The following is a 14,961-nucleotide window of genomic DNA, read 5'->3' as shown; positions in this document are numbered from 1 at the left end:
GCCCCTGGAAAGAGGAGGAGAGACCTAGGGGAGAAGGTAGTGCTCTCGGGTTTGGTTACATTGTTCAAAGCGCTTATGCAACATCCAAACCCAGATGTCCAGAAGCAGCTGAATGAATGGGTCTGAGTCTGGATTAGAGACCCAGAGGTGAGGGTCATCAGCACACAGGTGACAGCTGCTGGGCAGGGCCGATGCCGCCCTAGAAGAATGTGGGAGTCGAGGGATACTGTGAAACACTCACATTTAAAGGACGGGCTGAGGAAGGGAGGACAAAATGGAAAACCAAAGAAGCCTGGAGAACAGGAGCAAGATCAGAGAAAGCAACAGAGGGTTTTTCAAGATAGTCTTAATATTTTCAAAATAGGACTTTAATGAGTTAGTTAGCTAGTATTCCATAAAAGGACTGCCCCATTTGCAAAGAATTGGCAGTGTCTTACGTATGTTAAAAGACTGAGAAAATAAATTAACACATTATAATTCACACTGAACGCTAAAACTACCGAGCACAATGTAATTTTCAGAGAGTTCAGAAGGCACTTGGGTTGTTTTCTTTAGTGCCTCGGGGCACCGCTGTGACATCTGTTTATTGCTGTCCTGGTCAGCGGTGGGCGTGCTGATGGGCGGAGAGTTGGTCGGCATGTGGGTAGACCAATCTCTGCATCCACTCCAGCCGGGAAGGCAGAGAAGGGGTGTCCGGATCGGAGCCCAGGCTGGGAAGCCAGCTGACCCAATCAGGGACACAAGCGCATCCAAATATCTGGAGCCCTTTCATTCATTCCGTTCTCCCCACTCCCAGGTGTGCAGGTGAGACTTGCACCCAAAGGCAAGTCCAGAGAGCAAAGCAAGCTTCTACCCCAGTATCCTAACATCTAGAAATGACGATGACGTCTATGGGCATCAAAGTCTCCCCACAGCCATCCGAAAGCTTGCATCTGCATTCATAATGGTCTGGCCTGCACTTCAAAGAATCAGTTTAATAGAGACAAGAGAAGCTGATGGATAAACTCAGTTCCAAGGCTGAACTTCGGTGAGAGGGCTCCTAACCGAGGTCCCAGGCATGGGGCTTTGTGGATCCGCCGTGTGTCTTCCCTGGGCTCTGATGGCAGTAAGGTCACTCCACACCTGCGAGTTAGCAAGCCGTCAATTCTGTGGCTGTCAGAGTCAAGGGCGACAAGTAAACTTCAGCAGGGGTGTTGGGCGGTATTCTCCCTGGACTGCCAGATTCCAGCACTGCACTGACCACTGATGGTCAGACAAGGCACAGGGGCTTCTCCATGAAGGTCAGACAGTCAACCTGGGGACAGTTCCCCACTTGTCCCTGCTGAGTGGGGTGACTGGGTTTGGAAGGGCATTGGCTGAGGTGTGCCACCCCCGTGCGGAGTGGGTGGGCGGGGAGGTGCTGGGGAAGAGGGGGAGGCTGGCTGGGCTGTCGGTATGGAACTGGGCAGCTGTGGTTTCGTTCCCATCAAAACCAGGTGGAGTCGGGACTACTCATCATCTTCGTCACTGTCATCGGTATCCTCCTCATCAGAATCATCATCGTCATCGTCGTCATCTTCATCATCATCTTCAATGTCATCATCCTCAGTGTTTATCTTCCCAGAAAGCACGTCTTCGATCCAGTCTTCTAGCTCCTCAGCCGTGGGCAGGTCATCATCGTCTGGAATGTCCATCCAGACACTGTCAGCCTGCGGGGACAGGACAAAGGAGTGAGTGGAGGCGGGATGAGCAAGCCAGACCAGGGGGTTTCGGGGGGCTCTGCTGGGTGGGCCCTGGGTCACTCACGCTTATCAGAGCGTGTGCACATTGTTCCACGGGAATGCCGGGCTGCAGAATGGCACATGCAGTCTCCCGTGTGTGTAATATCAAGGGGTGTGTGTGTGTGTGTGTGTGTGTGATGTGTGCAAAGGCTGGGGGAGGGGAGTAGACAGGGAGGCGGGGCCGTGGAGCAGAGACTGACAGGTCCTGCAACCCCTCCCTCCTCACGATGCCGGTTCCCCCCCCACACCCCTCATTTGCACCTTGCACCCCACCCTGCAGAGCCCCTCCGGGTCACCAGCACTGCCTTGGCAGAGCCCACTCCCTACCCAAACCTGCCCACCCTCCTTGAAAGAGGCTGATACTGAGAGGAAGAGCTGGGGGTTGGGAGAGAGCCCCAGAACAGTAGTCCCCAGGGACATCGAAAGTATTTTTATGAATTGTAATTGTACTTGCATTGGTTTTTTTCCCCTCAGACTCTATACAAGATACCTGTATAACAATGCACATATTCCATTTTTTAAACAGCTTTGAAAGAAAATCCAGTGCTATTCATAAGTTGATACTGCTCGTAACATTTGGTTCTCGGTCTTCCGTATTGTTTTAACAATGCTTTGCATTGGTTTCCATACACAGTGTTGTGATATAGTCATGCACTTGACCAAGGGGTCGCCTGGCGTCCCCGCCGGGCACTGCCCAGTCACGGCACTACCGTGAGCTGTATTCCCGGTGCCGCACTCTGAGTCCCTGGGGCTGCTCTGCCTGCCGATTTGTGCTTCCTACTTATACGTTCTACTTCATACGTGTTAGATTTCTGGGAGGACGGTCATCGAACCACCACAGTGGCTCCCTCGGGGATGAGACCAGGGATGGAGTCAGGGCCGTGCAGGGTCGCTCTTGCTTTTCACCTTATGTCCTACTGTTCTGCTGTGAAATGTTTTAATTTGAGCAATTTTTAAAAGTACCGCTGTTAATGTTATTATTAATATAACAATAGTTCACGAAATATTAAGTGAAGAATTCCCCAGATGACTGCGCAGCCACCTAGAGGGTGAAGGGGCGTGGCTAACTGGCCCATCACAAGAGGCTGCGCCACAATTGGTTGTGGCTCTAGTGGGTCCCCTGTGACTGTCCCTTCCTGGCCACTCTTTGCCTCTCGTGTCTGTCCCCTTTCTGCGTTGTTACGGTCGAGTTGCCTCAGGTGTCTGGACTGAGGTCTGAAGTTCCTCATGCTCAGCCGGTGCACCTCCCCGCCCTTCCCACCCTTGGTGCAGTGGTGCCAGGATGGCGAGGAGAAGCCCACCATCCGCGTTGCTCTCTCCCTGACTTTCTGAGACCCCTGTCCTCTGTCTGCGGTCCTCACTGCTGGGAGTCAGGCTATCACCCCTTGTACAATGGCAGCTTCCAACATGGGTTCCCTCATGCAGAGAGACCTTGTTTCAGGGCATTGGAAGAAAATACAGGAGAGTTTACTTGGGTGGAAATTTCCAAATACACAATGGGCCAGGCTGGCCCCATGAGCGGAGACATGCACCCGTGGAAGGGAACCATGGAGCTGTGAGTTGGGACCAGCTCAGAGACGAGGCGGGGGCTGCTCTGGCAGTTTCCTGGGCTTGGGCAGGGCCCCGGGTCCTGCCCACTGCAGGAGGGACTGGACTCCTTGCCTGACCTCACCGGCAGGCTGCGGGGGCCTGAGCCGGCTTTCATGGGGCGTACTCACATCCGTCACATTCACCACCCCAATCTGCGGCTTGAATAGGTCAATGTTGAAAGTCTTTTCCCAGTAGGCAACAAGCTGTGGCAACAAAAAATAAAATTAGACTGTGGGAAGAGGGCATTCCCCGCTAAAATCACTGTTTGTGGTGAACCCACCTGCCATCCCATCATAGAAACTAGGTCACCACTGTTTGACAGGCTCCCAGACAGCTGTGGGCACTTAGGAAATTGAAGATTTGCCCCAGCCCTCAAGCCCTTTAAATAAGCATGGGGGAAAAAAGGATGTCCTAACAAAAACTATGAAAACGTGGAATATGAAAGCTTCTACAGCTGTAAGGGCGAGTATTTCAGAGGTGGTCCAAAGTCGGTCCCCAAATTGCTTGGGGCTTTTGTAGTTTAGAGGTGGTGGCAGGGCCATTTCCCCCCACCCCTCTTTCAATGTCCCATTTAAAAATCCCTTACGTCACACCCCTCTGCTTCGGGATTTGGCTGGGCAAACAGGGGCGTGTCCTAAGTTAGCGTGTGAGCAAGAGTAGCGCTTCCTCATCGGGCCAGGCGTGGGTTCTTCGGGGCCTGATCTCTGCCTGTGGTGGGACTAAAGGAGTACGGGCCGGGGGCTGAAAAATGGAGGCATTCAGTGCGGAAAGTCCCCCAAGCACACACGCAGCCTGATGGGGCCTGGGGATAGTCAGGAACCTGGAAATCAGAATAGTCTGAAGATTCCTCCTTTGCCAAAGCAAGGCAAACACACAGAACAGGGCAGGAGAACTGCAGACCATCGGCCAGTTTAATAGTCCAGACAAACTTGAAACAAATCAGGCAGCGGTCGAATTTATAACATGTAGTTCCTTATGAGGCCGTGACTTTGTTGTGATAGCCTGACATTGACCTCAGATGTCACGCCAGTCTCCGCCTTGGACTCGCTCATCCTGCATATTGGACTGGATTTCAGGACCCTTGCAATCTCTAAAAGGCCTCACTTTTGTCTGTTTAACCACAGCATGGCCAGTCGTGACCTGTGTACCAAATGAGAATTCCTGGAAGAAGCTGGAGTTACTATTTATAACCTCATGATAATTAAACCTGTCCTGATTGCCAACAGTTAGCTCACGCTCAAGTCTATGGACCGGTAGACAAGTTTGGCACCACGTAGGCCTGGGCTGGAACGTTGCATCCGTGGCTGACTGCTCTGACCTCTCCAGCTGTCATTGCTTTCATCTGCAAGACAGGGACCGCCACAGTCCCCACTTCACGGGGCTGCTGGCAGGATAAAAAGAGATGACAGAGAAACTGCCACAGTTCCAGGCATCCAGACCAGTCTGCTGGCTCCACTTGTGACCGCCATCACCGGGCTTGTGTGTCGGACAAATGCTGCCGGTTCTCTTTAAGTGTAACCAAGGCTCTCTGATCCCTGATCGCTGACGCCAGTGAGAGTTTAAGACTCTTACACATTCCAGTCCCCTGCTGGACTTCACGCTAGGACCCGGGAGGACACAACGAGACAGGCAGGGTCTCTCCCTCCAAGGAGCTGCTGCTTCTCTCCATGAAGTTCTTAACTCTACACAACATATTTGTGTCTGGCTTTCATTACTTAGTAACTCCGGTGGCCTCAGAACTACAGCCCGAGCTCTGGAAGTGAAATAGGCTGTCGCCAGTGGGTGGTAATGGATGAGGGCAGCTATGGGATTCACCTGAGTGGGTCCCAGAGAGGGACTTCTGGTCTCCAGGGAGTGAGAACACGAGATCTAACCATGTCAAGGGCAGCACCAGGCCCCAAGTTCAATGTTGCCCCTGTGGCCAAGATCTCCCACGCTGGATGGGGGCGGCCCCGGGGTTTCTCTAAGTGTCCCTCCCAGTTCACATCCTCCTTCGCATGACAGGATCTCAGACCAGACGCAATCAGGAGGCTGCGAAGGTGACCAAGGATGGGCCCCGGTCGGAGCCACTCACCAGAGGAAAGTCGTCCGGGTCGATCCATACGATGCTCAGGTCAGGGTTGTCGGTGTTGTCGCGGGCCACCTGCTTCAGGATCTCCAGGAACTCGTAGCCGTCTGCAGCGGAATGGAGAAGGGTGAGTGACGCCCTCGCGTGCCTGGCTTCCAGCGTGGAGAGCCGAGGCTGCGGTCTTTCCACGGGGTTCTTAAGCCATCGGGTGCGCACCCTCAATTACAGGATTACTCTACAAAATGAGTCAGACGAGAACTCCAGCCGCAGAGCAGCTTACTCAAAGACACCAATAGAGTTTTTGAGGAAAGAAATGAGAAGTTCACAGGGAAGTGGCTGATTCCCAAGGCGAGGCCGAGCTCCGACGGCTGACCTGCTTGTGACAGGTGACCACCCGGAGTCAGAAAGTTCAGGAACAGAGCAGAGGAACCTGCGCCCGGTCCTCAGGACCAAGTGCTCAGTGCCCTGTCTGGGCACCAACACTGCTTTCCCTCTGTTGCCCACAGCATTTGCTCTGTGCCGTAAACGAACATTCTTCCCAGATGTTTAGCAAGAGAAAGTGTACACAAAACCCTCAGCAAATCCCCCTCCCTGGCTCCCAGCTGGAAACAGAGTTTAGATTCAGGAAAGTGCCTGTGTGTCTGTCTGTACACATCCGTGGGCACCGATGCAGACCCGTGCCGTCCCAGGAGTCCACACACAGCAGTGCCAGCATATCGGGCAGTCCTAGAATACAGGACACCCGTGCTTTGTTCTAGAATGAAACTAAGGAGGGTGGAAAGACCCGGAAGCCCTCGGAGAACCTCCGTGCAGAAGCACCGAGCAGAGAAGCTGGGAGGCCCCACCGTCTTCTCTGTGCTTCTGAGGATCCCAGAGGACGCTGACAGGCCACACAGATCCAGGGACAGGGTGGAGGGGACCACGGGTGGCTTGGGAACAAAGCTAGAGGCCAGATGGAATGACAGACTTCTCCACAGGTGCCACTCTGAGTTGGTGATGATGACGGTGACTGACCAGATGTACACTTTTCCTGCCTGGGAACCAGCAAGACCCCCGGGGAGGGTGGGCAGGGGTGGGGCATGGTTCATTGTCAGACCCAGTTTTTGTCCCTCTGTGTGACATTTAGGCTCAGCTCTAGATAATAAAGTTATCGTTCTTGAACAGCTGCATCTGTGGCCCGAAATGCACACCTTCTATACAAGCCACTCACCAGCTGCCCAGGAATTCAGTGTGGCCACTGCCCTTTCTTTGTAAAGCTTTTCTTCTTTCATGTGTGTGGCGTGGCCCAGCCAGTCTGAGCCCTTCTCTGCAGCCTCTGCTGAACAAGCCTCTCCTCTCCCCAGGCCCCCCAGCCTTTGCTTGGCTAGTCCAGGCCTCCTGCTAAAGGTGTTTCTCAGCACTTCCTCATTTTCTACTATATTCCAGGCAAAATGCTCACTGTTCTTAGCAGCTCTGCCTGAGTGGGCGTCATCACTTCAAGGTCATTAATCCATCAGAGTCAGACTGGGCCCCCTTAGGCCTTGTTACCTGGAAAGCAGAGCTCCCACTAGCAGAGACGAGGATTGTTGTAGCTTGCAGCCCCTCCCTGCAGAGATGAGGGTGGCCTGGGTGGCCTTTCCATCTATGACAGAGATGTGAGGTCCACAGGGCCCTGTGCTTTAGAGTGGACTGTCTACCACTCTGGGGACTGGGGCGGAGGTGGGACCGGGAGTTCTCCCTCCTGCAGCCTGCAGGTGTGGCTGAGAAGGTCCATAGAGTGCCACTGGCTGCCACCATCCAGACACAATGGGACCCGTTCTTCTGGGTACATTGCTGTATCACCAGTCAGGGAATATGGTGCCACGGGGGTGACCTGTGGATTTATGCATCAGAATACACGGGCCTCAAGGGGGACTCCTCCAAAACACTGTCAGTGACTGCTCTCGCCAGCCAAGAAGAAAGGGGTGATGATAAAGGGGGTGACTTTGACCATAGTCTGGGGGATGAGAATCAAATTTAAAAGAGACCTTGACAGGTCAGACATTCACAAAGAGGAGGAAATTCCACAACACGGACCCAAATTCCAGTGAGAAGCACACCTGAGGTGCAAAAGGCCCCCAGGGAGGGGCAGGGAGGAGCTGGGGAGGCACACCTGTCCCCCAGGAAAAGCTCTCGATCAGAACTAACACCGAACACCCACAGGATGGCGCTGTAGTTTCCTGCTGGGAAAATCCCAGAATGGTGGGATTAATCATTAAAAAAAATACTACATACAAGAACCTTTCCTATTCTGCATTCTAGAGCAGGTTTGTAGATTCCAAACAAGATTGAAGGAATAAAAATTGGTTTCTGCAAGAAAAATCAAGTGGATTGGAGTTTTGACATACACAAGAGAAGGCAGAGTTGGGGCTTCCTGCCTGGTTTTAAGACTGCAAATGGTTTGGGGTCCAGAGAGGAGCGTGGAAATCTCAAAACAAACAAACAAACAAACAAACAAACAAACAAAAAACCATGCAAAGAGTAAATTAACAAATGAGGTTGACATTACAGCCAGAGAGGCTTCATCCAGAGCCAAGGGCAGCCCTTTGACCTTCAGAATGATGAGCTCTGTGATGAGCACAGTCCCTCCACGTCCGCGGAGATGTCCCAGGACAGAGCAGGGCCTGTGCTCAGGGAGGGAGCCCAGCCCGGGGCTCAGACCCTCGGACGCTGGGGGCGAACCACCTTGGTCGGCATACTGGTTCTGCCACTGAGAGTGTGACTTAGGGCAAATGATCTGCTCTATATGGTGGGGGCGGGGATAATAATGGCACCTAATGATGGTTGTGAGTTAAATGAGTTAGTGTCTCCGAGGCACTGAGACGGTGCCTGGCACACAGTTCGTTTTAGCCATTACTTTGAAATGATCTGGCCATTCACCGGTTCGTTCCGTGAGTTCATGTTAGTGCACCAGGGGTGGGTTGCATAGACTCGTGGCCCCCACAGGGGAGAGGACATGCCACAGGAAGTCACACCCCGAGAACGACCCCAAGAGAAGAGCAGGGGCTGCCCCTCCTGCCCCTCGGCTTCTGACTCTGTGACGAGAGGCTGGTGGCGTACAAGCCGGCGTGTCTGCGAGCCCGTGCCTCGTGTGGGTTAGAACACGGGCCGCGTTGTTTGCTTTAAAGTTGTTAAGCTGTCCGATCTGATATTTTAGGAGTATTCATTGAGCACTTCCTGGGTACTTTTGCATTTAACCTTCACATTCAGTCCTGATGGCGGTTAGGAGGGCTTTATTATTTCCGTCCTGAAGAGGATGAAATCGAGAGGACAGGGAGAGGGTGTGACTTGCCCGGTGTCACGTGCCAGCAAGTGGCAGAGGCAGGATTCTGACTCAGGTCCGTGGTCTGCCAACGCTAGAGACCTTTCCACCATCTGCTTCCCCCTGGGGTCTGGGGGAAGCTCCTACCAAAGCTCTGCCCTCTTCCTTCCTCCAGCTGGTGCTTGAGTGGCTTGAGGGGGTAGAAGCGTCAGGCCAGGGAGCTGGGGGCAGGGTCAAGGGCTGGGCCCCGCGGAGACAGCCAGGGTTGCACATGGGCTGGTGGGGGCTCCGCCTTCCCCTGGAGCAGCCGGACTGTCCCTTCCCCTCCCCCTGACCCGCGGCTGAGTCCCAGGCTCACACAGCCACAGCCCCTTAGGCCGGTCCACTTAGCACTGTCCCCAAGTGAGCCTGAGCCTCAGAGACGGACCTAAATAAAGAAGAGGGGGCTGTGACTCCTTCCTGCCACACGGCCTGTGCCCTGAGGTCCCACGACCCGGGCAGAGGGCTCCTGCTGACCCAGGTTTCCCACGGCAGGCTCAAGGCCTCTGGGAATCACGTCTCCGTGGGAGGAGAACCCTGCGATTACACTTTCCTCTTTCCCAGGCGGCGAGGGGCTGGTGGGAACGAGACTGCACCAGGCCCCGGGGACCAGTTCTAGGCCTGTCACGGCCATGTCAGGAGCCAGGGCTCCGTTCGGCAGAGACACGTGTGCCCGAGACCCAGCGATGTCCCAGGAGTAATGCCTGCCCTGCACTTGTCCTGGTGACTCTACCCTCGGGCAGCTGGCCATGCTCACCACAGAGGGCCCTCCCTGATGCCCCATCACGTGGTTATGGGACTCAGGGTCCTCCTCCCGGAGAGACACCTGGACTCAGGGAGCCGGGCTGTCAGGGCGGGGCCGCAGCTGCTCACGTGGCAGGTGACACAGGTACGTAGGTGGGGGCGGGCTTCACACAGCTCGGAGACTGTGCCTGGTGCGGGCGACCTTGCATAGGGGTCTTCGCCTCTCTGGGACTTCTGTTCCCTCTCTGAATGGAGAAAGCAGCTGCCCCCTTACCTCCTTGGTCACACGATGTGCTGTTCCCACGTGGGACACTTACGGACTGGACCGTAGAGGTTTTCTGTCTGTCCTTCCCTCTCTGCTCCATCAACCTTCTATTCATTTTAGATTTTCTTTTTCACTACTTTTATCCTTCATCCATGGGAAGGGTTCGTTTTTCATCAGGAAGGTATATCCTGAGTGTGCTCAAAGTATCCCGCCCAGGGCCAGGTGCTGGGACACAACGGTGGGTCAGGGCAGGTGACCGTCCTCAGGCCAGAGCCACTCAGTGAGCGTGGGATTCTCAAACAGCAGTGTCGTGACCCCCAGAACCTGGGCGCTTTGGGGAGCCTCAGAAGGACACAGTCGGGAGGTCCCTTGACATGGCAGTCACCCGGTCACCTGGTAGAAATGGGGGACATTGTGTGGGCTCTGTGGTCCGGAGAGGGCACTCGAGACATCCGGACACCCTCGGCTCCCTACCACGGCCCCCTTCTCCGCTGTCGGTCCTGGCCCGTGGGCCCCGGGGTCGGCGAAACAGTGGGATGGTTTCTGTGATGGAGGAGCAGAAGCTGGTGGCTACAGAGCCCGGGCTTGGGGCGGGGCTGCTGGGTTTGAATCCCAGCTCCGCCCGTTTTAGCCACGGGACCTGGGGAGGTTCTCCAACGCCCGTCTGTGCTGGAGGAAGATGATCACACCCACCACAAAGGGTCCTTGGGAAGATTACACATGCCGACCTTTGCTAAGCACTTGGAATGCCATTTAGCACTGAGCAAAGGTGCGCTTCGGCAAACCACGTTTCAATTTGGGAGCTCAAGTAAGTGGTCAGCGTTCCTGTGTGAGATGATTGGTCTCCAAACCACCTGACAAGCACCCAAGGTGGTTGACACTCAGTTGGAGCGGGGCTCGAAGACGACCATCGGAGCCTGTCACCGGTTGTGTCACCAGTTGTCCCGCCAGCACCTACGGCAGCCAGTCCTGCCTTCCAGCTTGTTCGTGCTAACACTCCCGGAGCCCTGGGGGGGTGGTATCCATCCAGCACGCACTCATGTAGAAACGCTACTTTGCGAGCCTTTCAAGTGTTATGAAGATGTCAGCCTGATGCAGACCCCTCTGGGGGTGGGAGTGGAGAGACGTCCGTTTGCAAACCCGTCAGACAGCAGCTCAGGCGGCACTCTGGGCACCGCAGGGGGGAGGAGGCTCTGGAGGAGGAGGCCAGGCAGCAGGCAGGGCGGGGGCCCCGGAGCCTCCTGCACCCTCGCAGCCAGGCCGGTCCTCAGCAGACGGAGGCGGGGAGGAGAGCTTGCTGCAGGGGGGGCTCGTTGCCCCAGGGCCTGTGGGACAGACCTGTCTGCAGGCGGTGAACACGGCCCTTTGCTGGGAAGGCCAGAAGGACGAGTGTTTGGAGGACCCAGTCACTCAGGTGACTTCTGTTGTTGCTGCTGTACAAGCGCAGACTCCAAGTCTGGGGACATCAGGGGGCGAGGAGGAGGAAGGGGGCCTTGTCTTCATAATTAGGCTCTCTTCTCGCTCCCCTCTGTCTTCTGCTCTCCCTCCCCCTCCCCCCTCCCCAAGCAGGTTGCAGTAGTGTCTGGTCTGAAGCAGGCTGGGGCAGCAGTGGCGGGGGTGGGGGGCGGGCAGGCAGTGTGGTCCAGTGGCCGGGATCCAGAGGAGCCGCCAAGAAATCCAAGCTTGAGTGTCTGCTCAGCCTCTGAACACGTGATCTCGGGTGTGCCGCTGAACTTCTCTGGGTCTCTCTGACCTTGGGGGCAGGGTGGGGGGCGGCAGTGAAGAACAGCAGAGAGGAAGGCGGGCAGGCTGGCTGTCACTTAGATGACATCGGGGGGTATTACAAAGCCTGTGCCAGGGCCTGGCGGGTGTGGGCGTGGCTGGGAAGCCAGACAGTCCTCAGGTTGATTCCGGTTCCACCGCGTCCCAACCAGTCTTCCACTCCGGCCTCAGCTTGCTCTGGTGTGAAATGGGAATGAAACTAGCACCTCCCACATGAGGTTGGCATGTCGCGTAAACACACAATAAGTGATCGTCATCCTCGTCTTCCTCACCATCATGCATATGTCATGGAGCGGCTTTAGGGACCCGTGAGATCCTCTCTGCGAGGCTCAGGGCACACTTCCTCAAGTCGGGCCGTTCTTCAGGAAGAGCCGCGTTGCTACCGTTCTAAGTGTAGAACCCTTCTTTGGAGAGTGGGCAGGGGTTTGGGTGGAGCAACAGGCACTTTGTAGCAGGAGCAAAGGTAGAGGGGGACCCCCTGGCTGGGCAGCAGTAAGATGCCCCGTCCGAAGCCAGGCCGCCCCGCCCTGGGTCACACACCAGTGACCCGTGAGTGAGGACTGACTTGCCACAGAGTCAGGGAAGCCTGACAGAAAAGCCTTTCCCTTTCTCAGCCCTGAGCAGGCCAGGCCCGCCCTCCATGAAAAAAGGTGCTTCCAGGCCCTCCCTCCCCCCCTCCCTCCCCCTCCCCCACAAGCACTTTTCTCCCAGCTTCCCAGTGACAAGCCCTAGCTTGGGAAAAGGCTCGGCTTCAGGCCCAGGGATATTTGTGCAGGGAGGAGGTGGAAACAGTTTCAGGAGCTTGATTCATGCGCGGCAATCTCGGTGGAACAGGTTCCTGCAACTTCTCGGAGGCCTCTTTGTTCCATTGTTCCCAAGAGCCAGACGGGCCTCCCCACAGCCGGGAAGGGGGCCGGCGGGGCGGGAGCAGAGCCCCCTGGAGTCCGGCCAGTGGGCGGTGGCCTCTCTGCTCACACACCAGGGATGTGCTTCTGTTTGCTTGTAGCTTCTCAACCTGGGGCACCTGGCCTCCTTTGCTCTTTTCTCCTCCTGGGCGGAGGCGGGGCCAGGATCTGTGGAAGGAAGCTGGGACCTTGCTGGCTCTTTTTTTTTCTTTTTGGGGGACAAGGACTAGATTATCTTTGAAGAGTTTCTCCAACCAGAAACTGGAAAACTGGATGGAGAGACTGGAACATCAATGGACATCCAAAAATTCTAATACGAAAAAGGGGCTGGGAGGAGGAAGCTGTCAGAGAATTCGGAGCACAGATTTGGTTGTGACATTGTGCGGTGGAATATTATTTAACCCTAAAAAGGAACAAAGTACAGATGCATGTCACATGAAGGATGAACCTTGAAAATGTTACACTACGTGAAAGGTGCCTGGCCCCGAAAGGCCGCATGTGACAGGATCCCATTTAAACATCCAGAACTGTCTGATCCACAGAGACAGAAATTGGCAGAGTGGTTGCCAGGGGCTGGGGGAGGGGCGGGAAGAGACTGGCCATGCCCACAGAATTTCCTTCTGAGGGCCAAGATGTTCTGGAATGAGATGGTGGTGATATTTGCATAGCTCTGTGTATGTACTAAAATGCACTGAACTGCACACTTTGAAAGGGGACTATTAGGGTATGTGGGCTGTATCTCAATTTTTTTAACTGTACAATAAACACACTTGGAGTTTGGGTCTGTAGGAAACAGAGGCAGCTGACTGTGTACGGACGACAACAAAGAGAAGTGGTCCCACAGGCACGAGCCAGCCTTGGGCTCCGTCAGGCATCTGCCTGTCTCATCATCTGCCTGGCGGGTATTTATTGAGCACCTACTGTGTGTCAAGGCATGTGCCAGACAATCTGTTCCTCCTTTGGGAAACCCGGCTAACTCCTGGGCTCTCCGGGGCAGTTTCTTTTCCATGAGCCTCTGCTTCCCCTCTGTCCCTGGGAATGTACCAGAGGCCTGGGTCCCGGGCACACACCACAGAACTCCTCAGTCCCCGGAGCCATGGTTCCCAGACCCGATGGCACCTGAGAACTTGCCCAGCGCTCCGTGAAACGACAGGTTCCTGAAGGTTCCGCGTCAGTCAGCCTACGGCAGTGTGGGCACCTATCCGGTGATGGAGCCCCTGCCTAGGTGCCTCAGAGCCCGAGGCCTGGCTGCTTAGCTGTCAGAAATGAAGTCCCCTGCCTTCGCCAGCTGCATTCTGGATTGTTCCAGGCCTCCCAAAACATACCTCTCCACCTCGCCTTTCCCTTCGGTGACCCCTGGTCTCACAGAACACTGCCCGGGAGACTCAGCATTTCCCCTCCTGCAAAATTAATTTTTCCTGCACTTCACTCTCCACTGATGTTACAAAGAGTGAAACCAGGAAAAAGTTGTCCAAGCTCCAAAATAAAACAAAGCTATTCATCCATTTGTAGGGTCATTTGACACTTTAAAAATCAGCTGCTTTTTTGGCCCGGTTCTCGTTATGTGGGGAAATATTTTCCATTACGTTTCCTGGGCATGGACAGTATTTGAGAGACCAAGGGCGCCTGCACTGTTATTTTAAGGTAGGACTGTTATCTACATAGGCTACAGACGTAAAGTTTTACTGTGAACAGTTCACACACACACACGCCCGTAAAGCTAGGCTGTGCTTTCACTCTCCCAGGTCAGTCCTAGTCTGGGCGGCACAGACGAGTCCATGGGCAGGAAGGAAAGGGGTTCATGCCCAGCTGGCAACCACCAGGGGGTGCCCGGTGTCTTTCGGTTGCATTGTAGGCGGGAAGTGAGGGGAAGAGACAAGGTGAGGACTGACCAAGGTGAGGGCTGACCAAGGTGAGAAGCCAGTTCTTGCTGAAGGTACCAGAGAGCAGATGTGGAGGGTGGGAGTCGGCGGGGGGGGGGGTCCTACCTGGGTCGCTCTTCTCTGCAAAGGCCACGATGTGGATCCCATTCAAGTCATCTTCCTGCGGGAGAACAGAACCAAAGATTACACTCCCAGGTGGAGAGATAGGAGGGGATGAAAATGAGATGGGGAGGGTGGCTGAGGGAGAGGGGACCCAGAGGCGCAGGGGGACACAGAGACTCAGGGGAACAGAGGCACCAGGTCACAGAGACTCAGGGGGACAGAGCAGTGCACACATGGAGGAGGGGAATACTGACAAGCAGCTGGGAGGGGGCGTGGTGTTCGATGGATGGGTGTGTGAAGCGGGAAAACAGCAGCTGCACACAAGATGTAGCACTGAATGGGCCTCACTCCCGTGGTCTGGCGGATCCCGGAGGGCAGCAGGAAGAGGCAAAAGGGGAAGAACGTGAGTCTGGGTCACCAAGAGCACAGAGGGCAACAAGCACTCTGAACGCAGCTTAGTGAGTGTGAGTCTGTTTCAAGAAGTCCCCGCCAGCTCATGTAGTCGGTGGCAGACCAGGTTATGGAAATGTCTGGGTGCTGCTG

At 55.1% G+C, this 14,961-nt stretch overlaps 1 protein-coding gene across 1 annotated transcript in view; it reads right to left on the bottom strand.

Annotated features, from left to right (window-relative positions):
• Window positions 1-346: 346 nt before the first annotated feature.
• The window catches only part of CASQ2 (calsequestrin 2), a 56,306-nt gene continuing 41,691 nt past the window's right edge, over window positions 347-14,961 (bottom strand). The window contains exons 8-11 of the mRNA XM_037135068.2: window positions 14,422-14,476; window positions 5,425-5,525; window positions 3,479-3,553; window positions 347-1,688 (exon numbers count right to left, since the gene is read on the bottom strand). Coding sequence (XP_036990963.2) covers window positions 1,488-1,688; window positions 3,479-3,553; window positions 5,425-5,525; window positions 14,422-14,476 — 432 coding nt within the window. The 3' untranslated portion in view covers window positions 347-1,487. The remainder of the gene's footprint in view (window positions 1,689-3,478; window positions 3,554-5,424; window positions 5,526-14,421; window positions 14,477-14,961) is intronic.

This window comes from Artibeus jamaicensis, unplaced genomic scaffold (genome assembly GCF_021234435.1).
Source record: "Artibeus jamaicensis isolate MK-2021 breed Jamaican fruit bat unplaced genomic scaffold, CSHL_Jam_final scaffold_1689, whole genome shotgun sequence".
NCBI classification, from domain to species: domain Eukaryota; kingdom Metazoa; phylum Chordata; class Mammalia; order Chiroptera; family Phyllostomidae; genus Artibeus; species Artibeus jamaicensis.
Note: the sequence above shows the minus strand (reverse complement) of the source record. Positions and strands in the feature narration are given on the sequence as shown.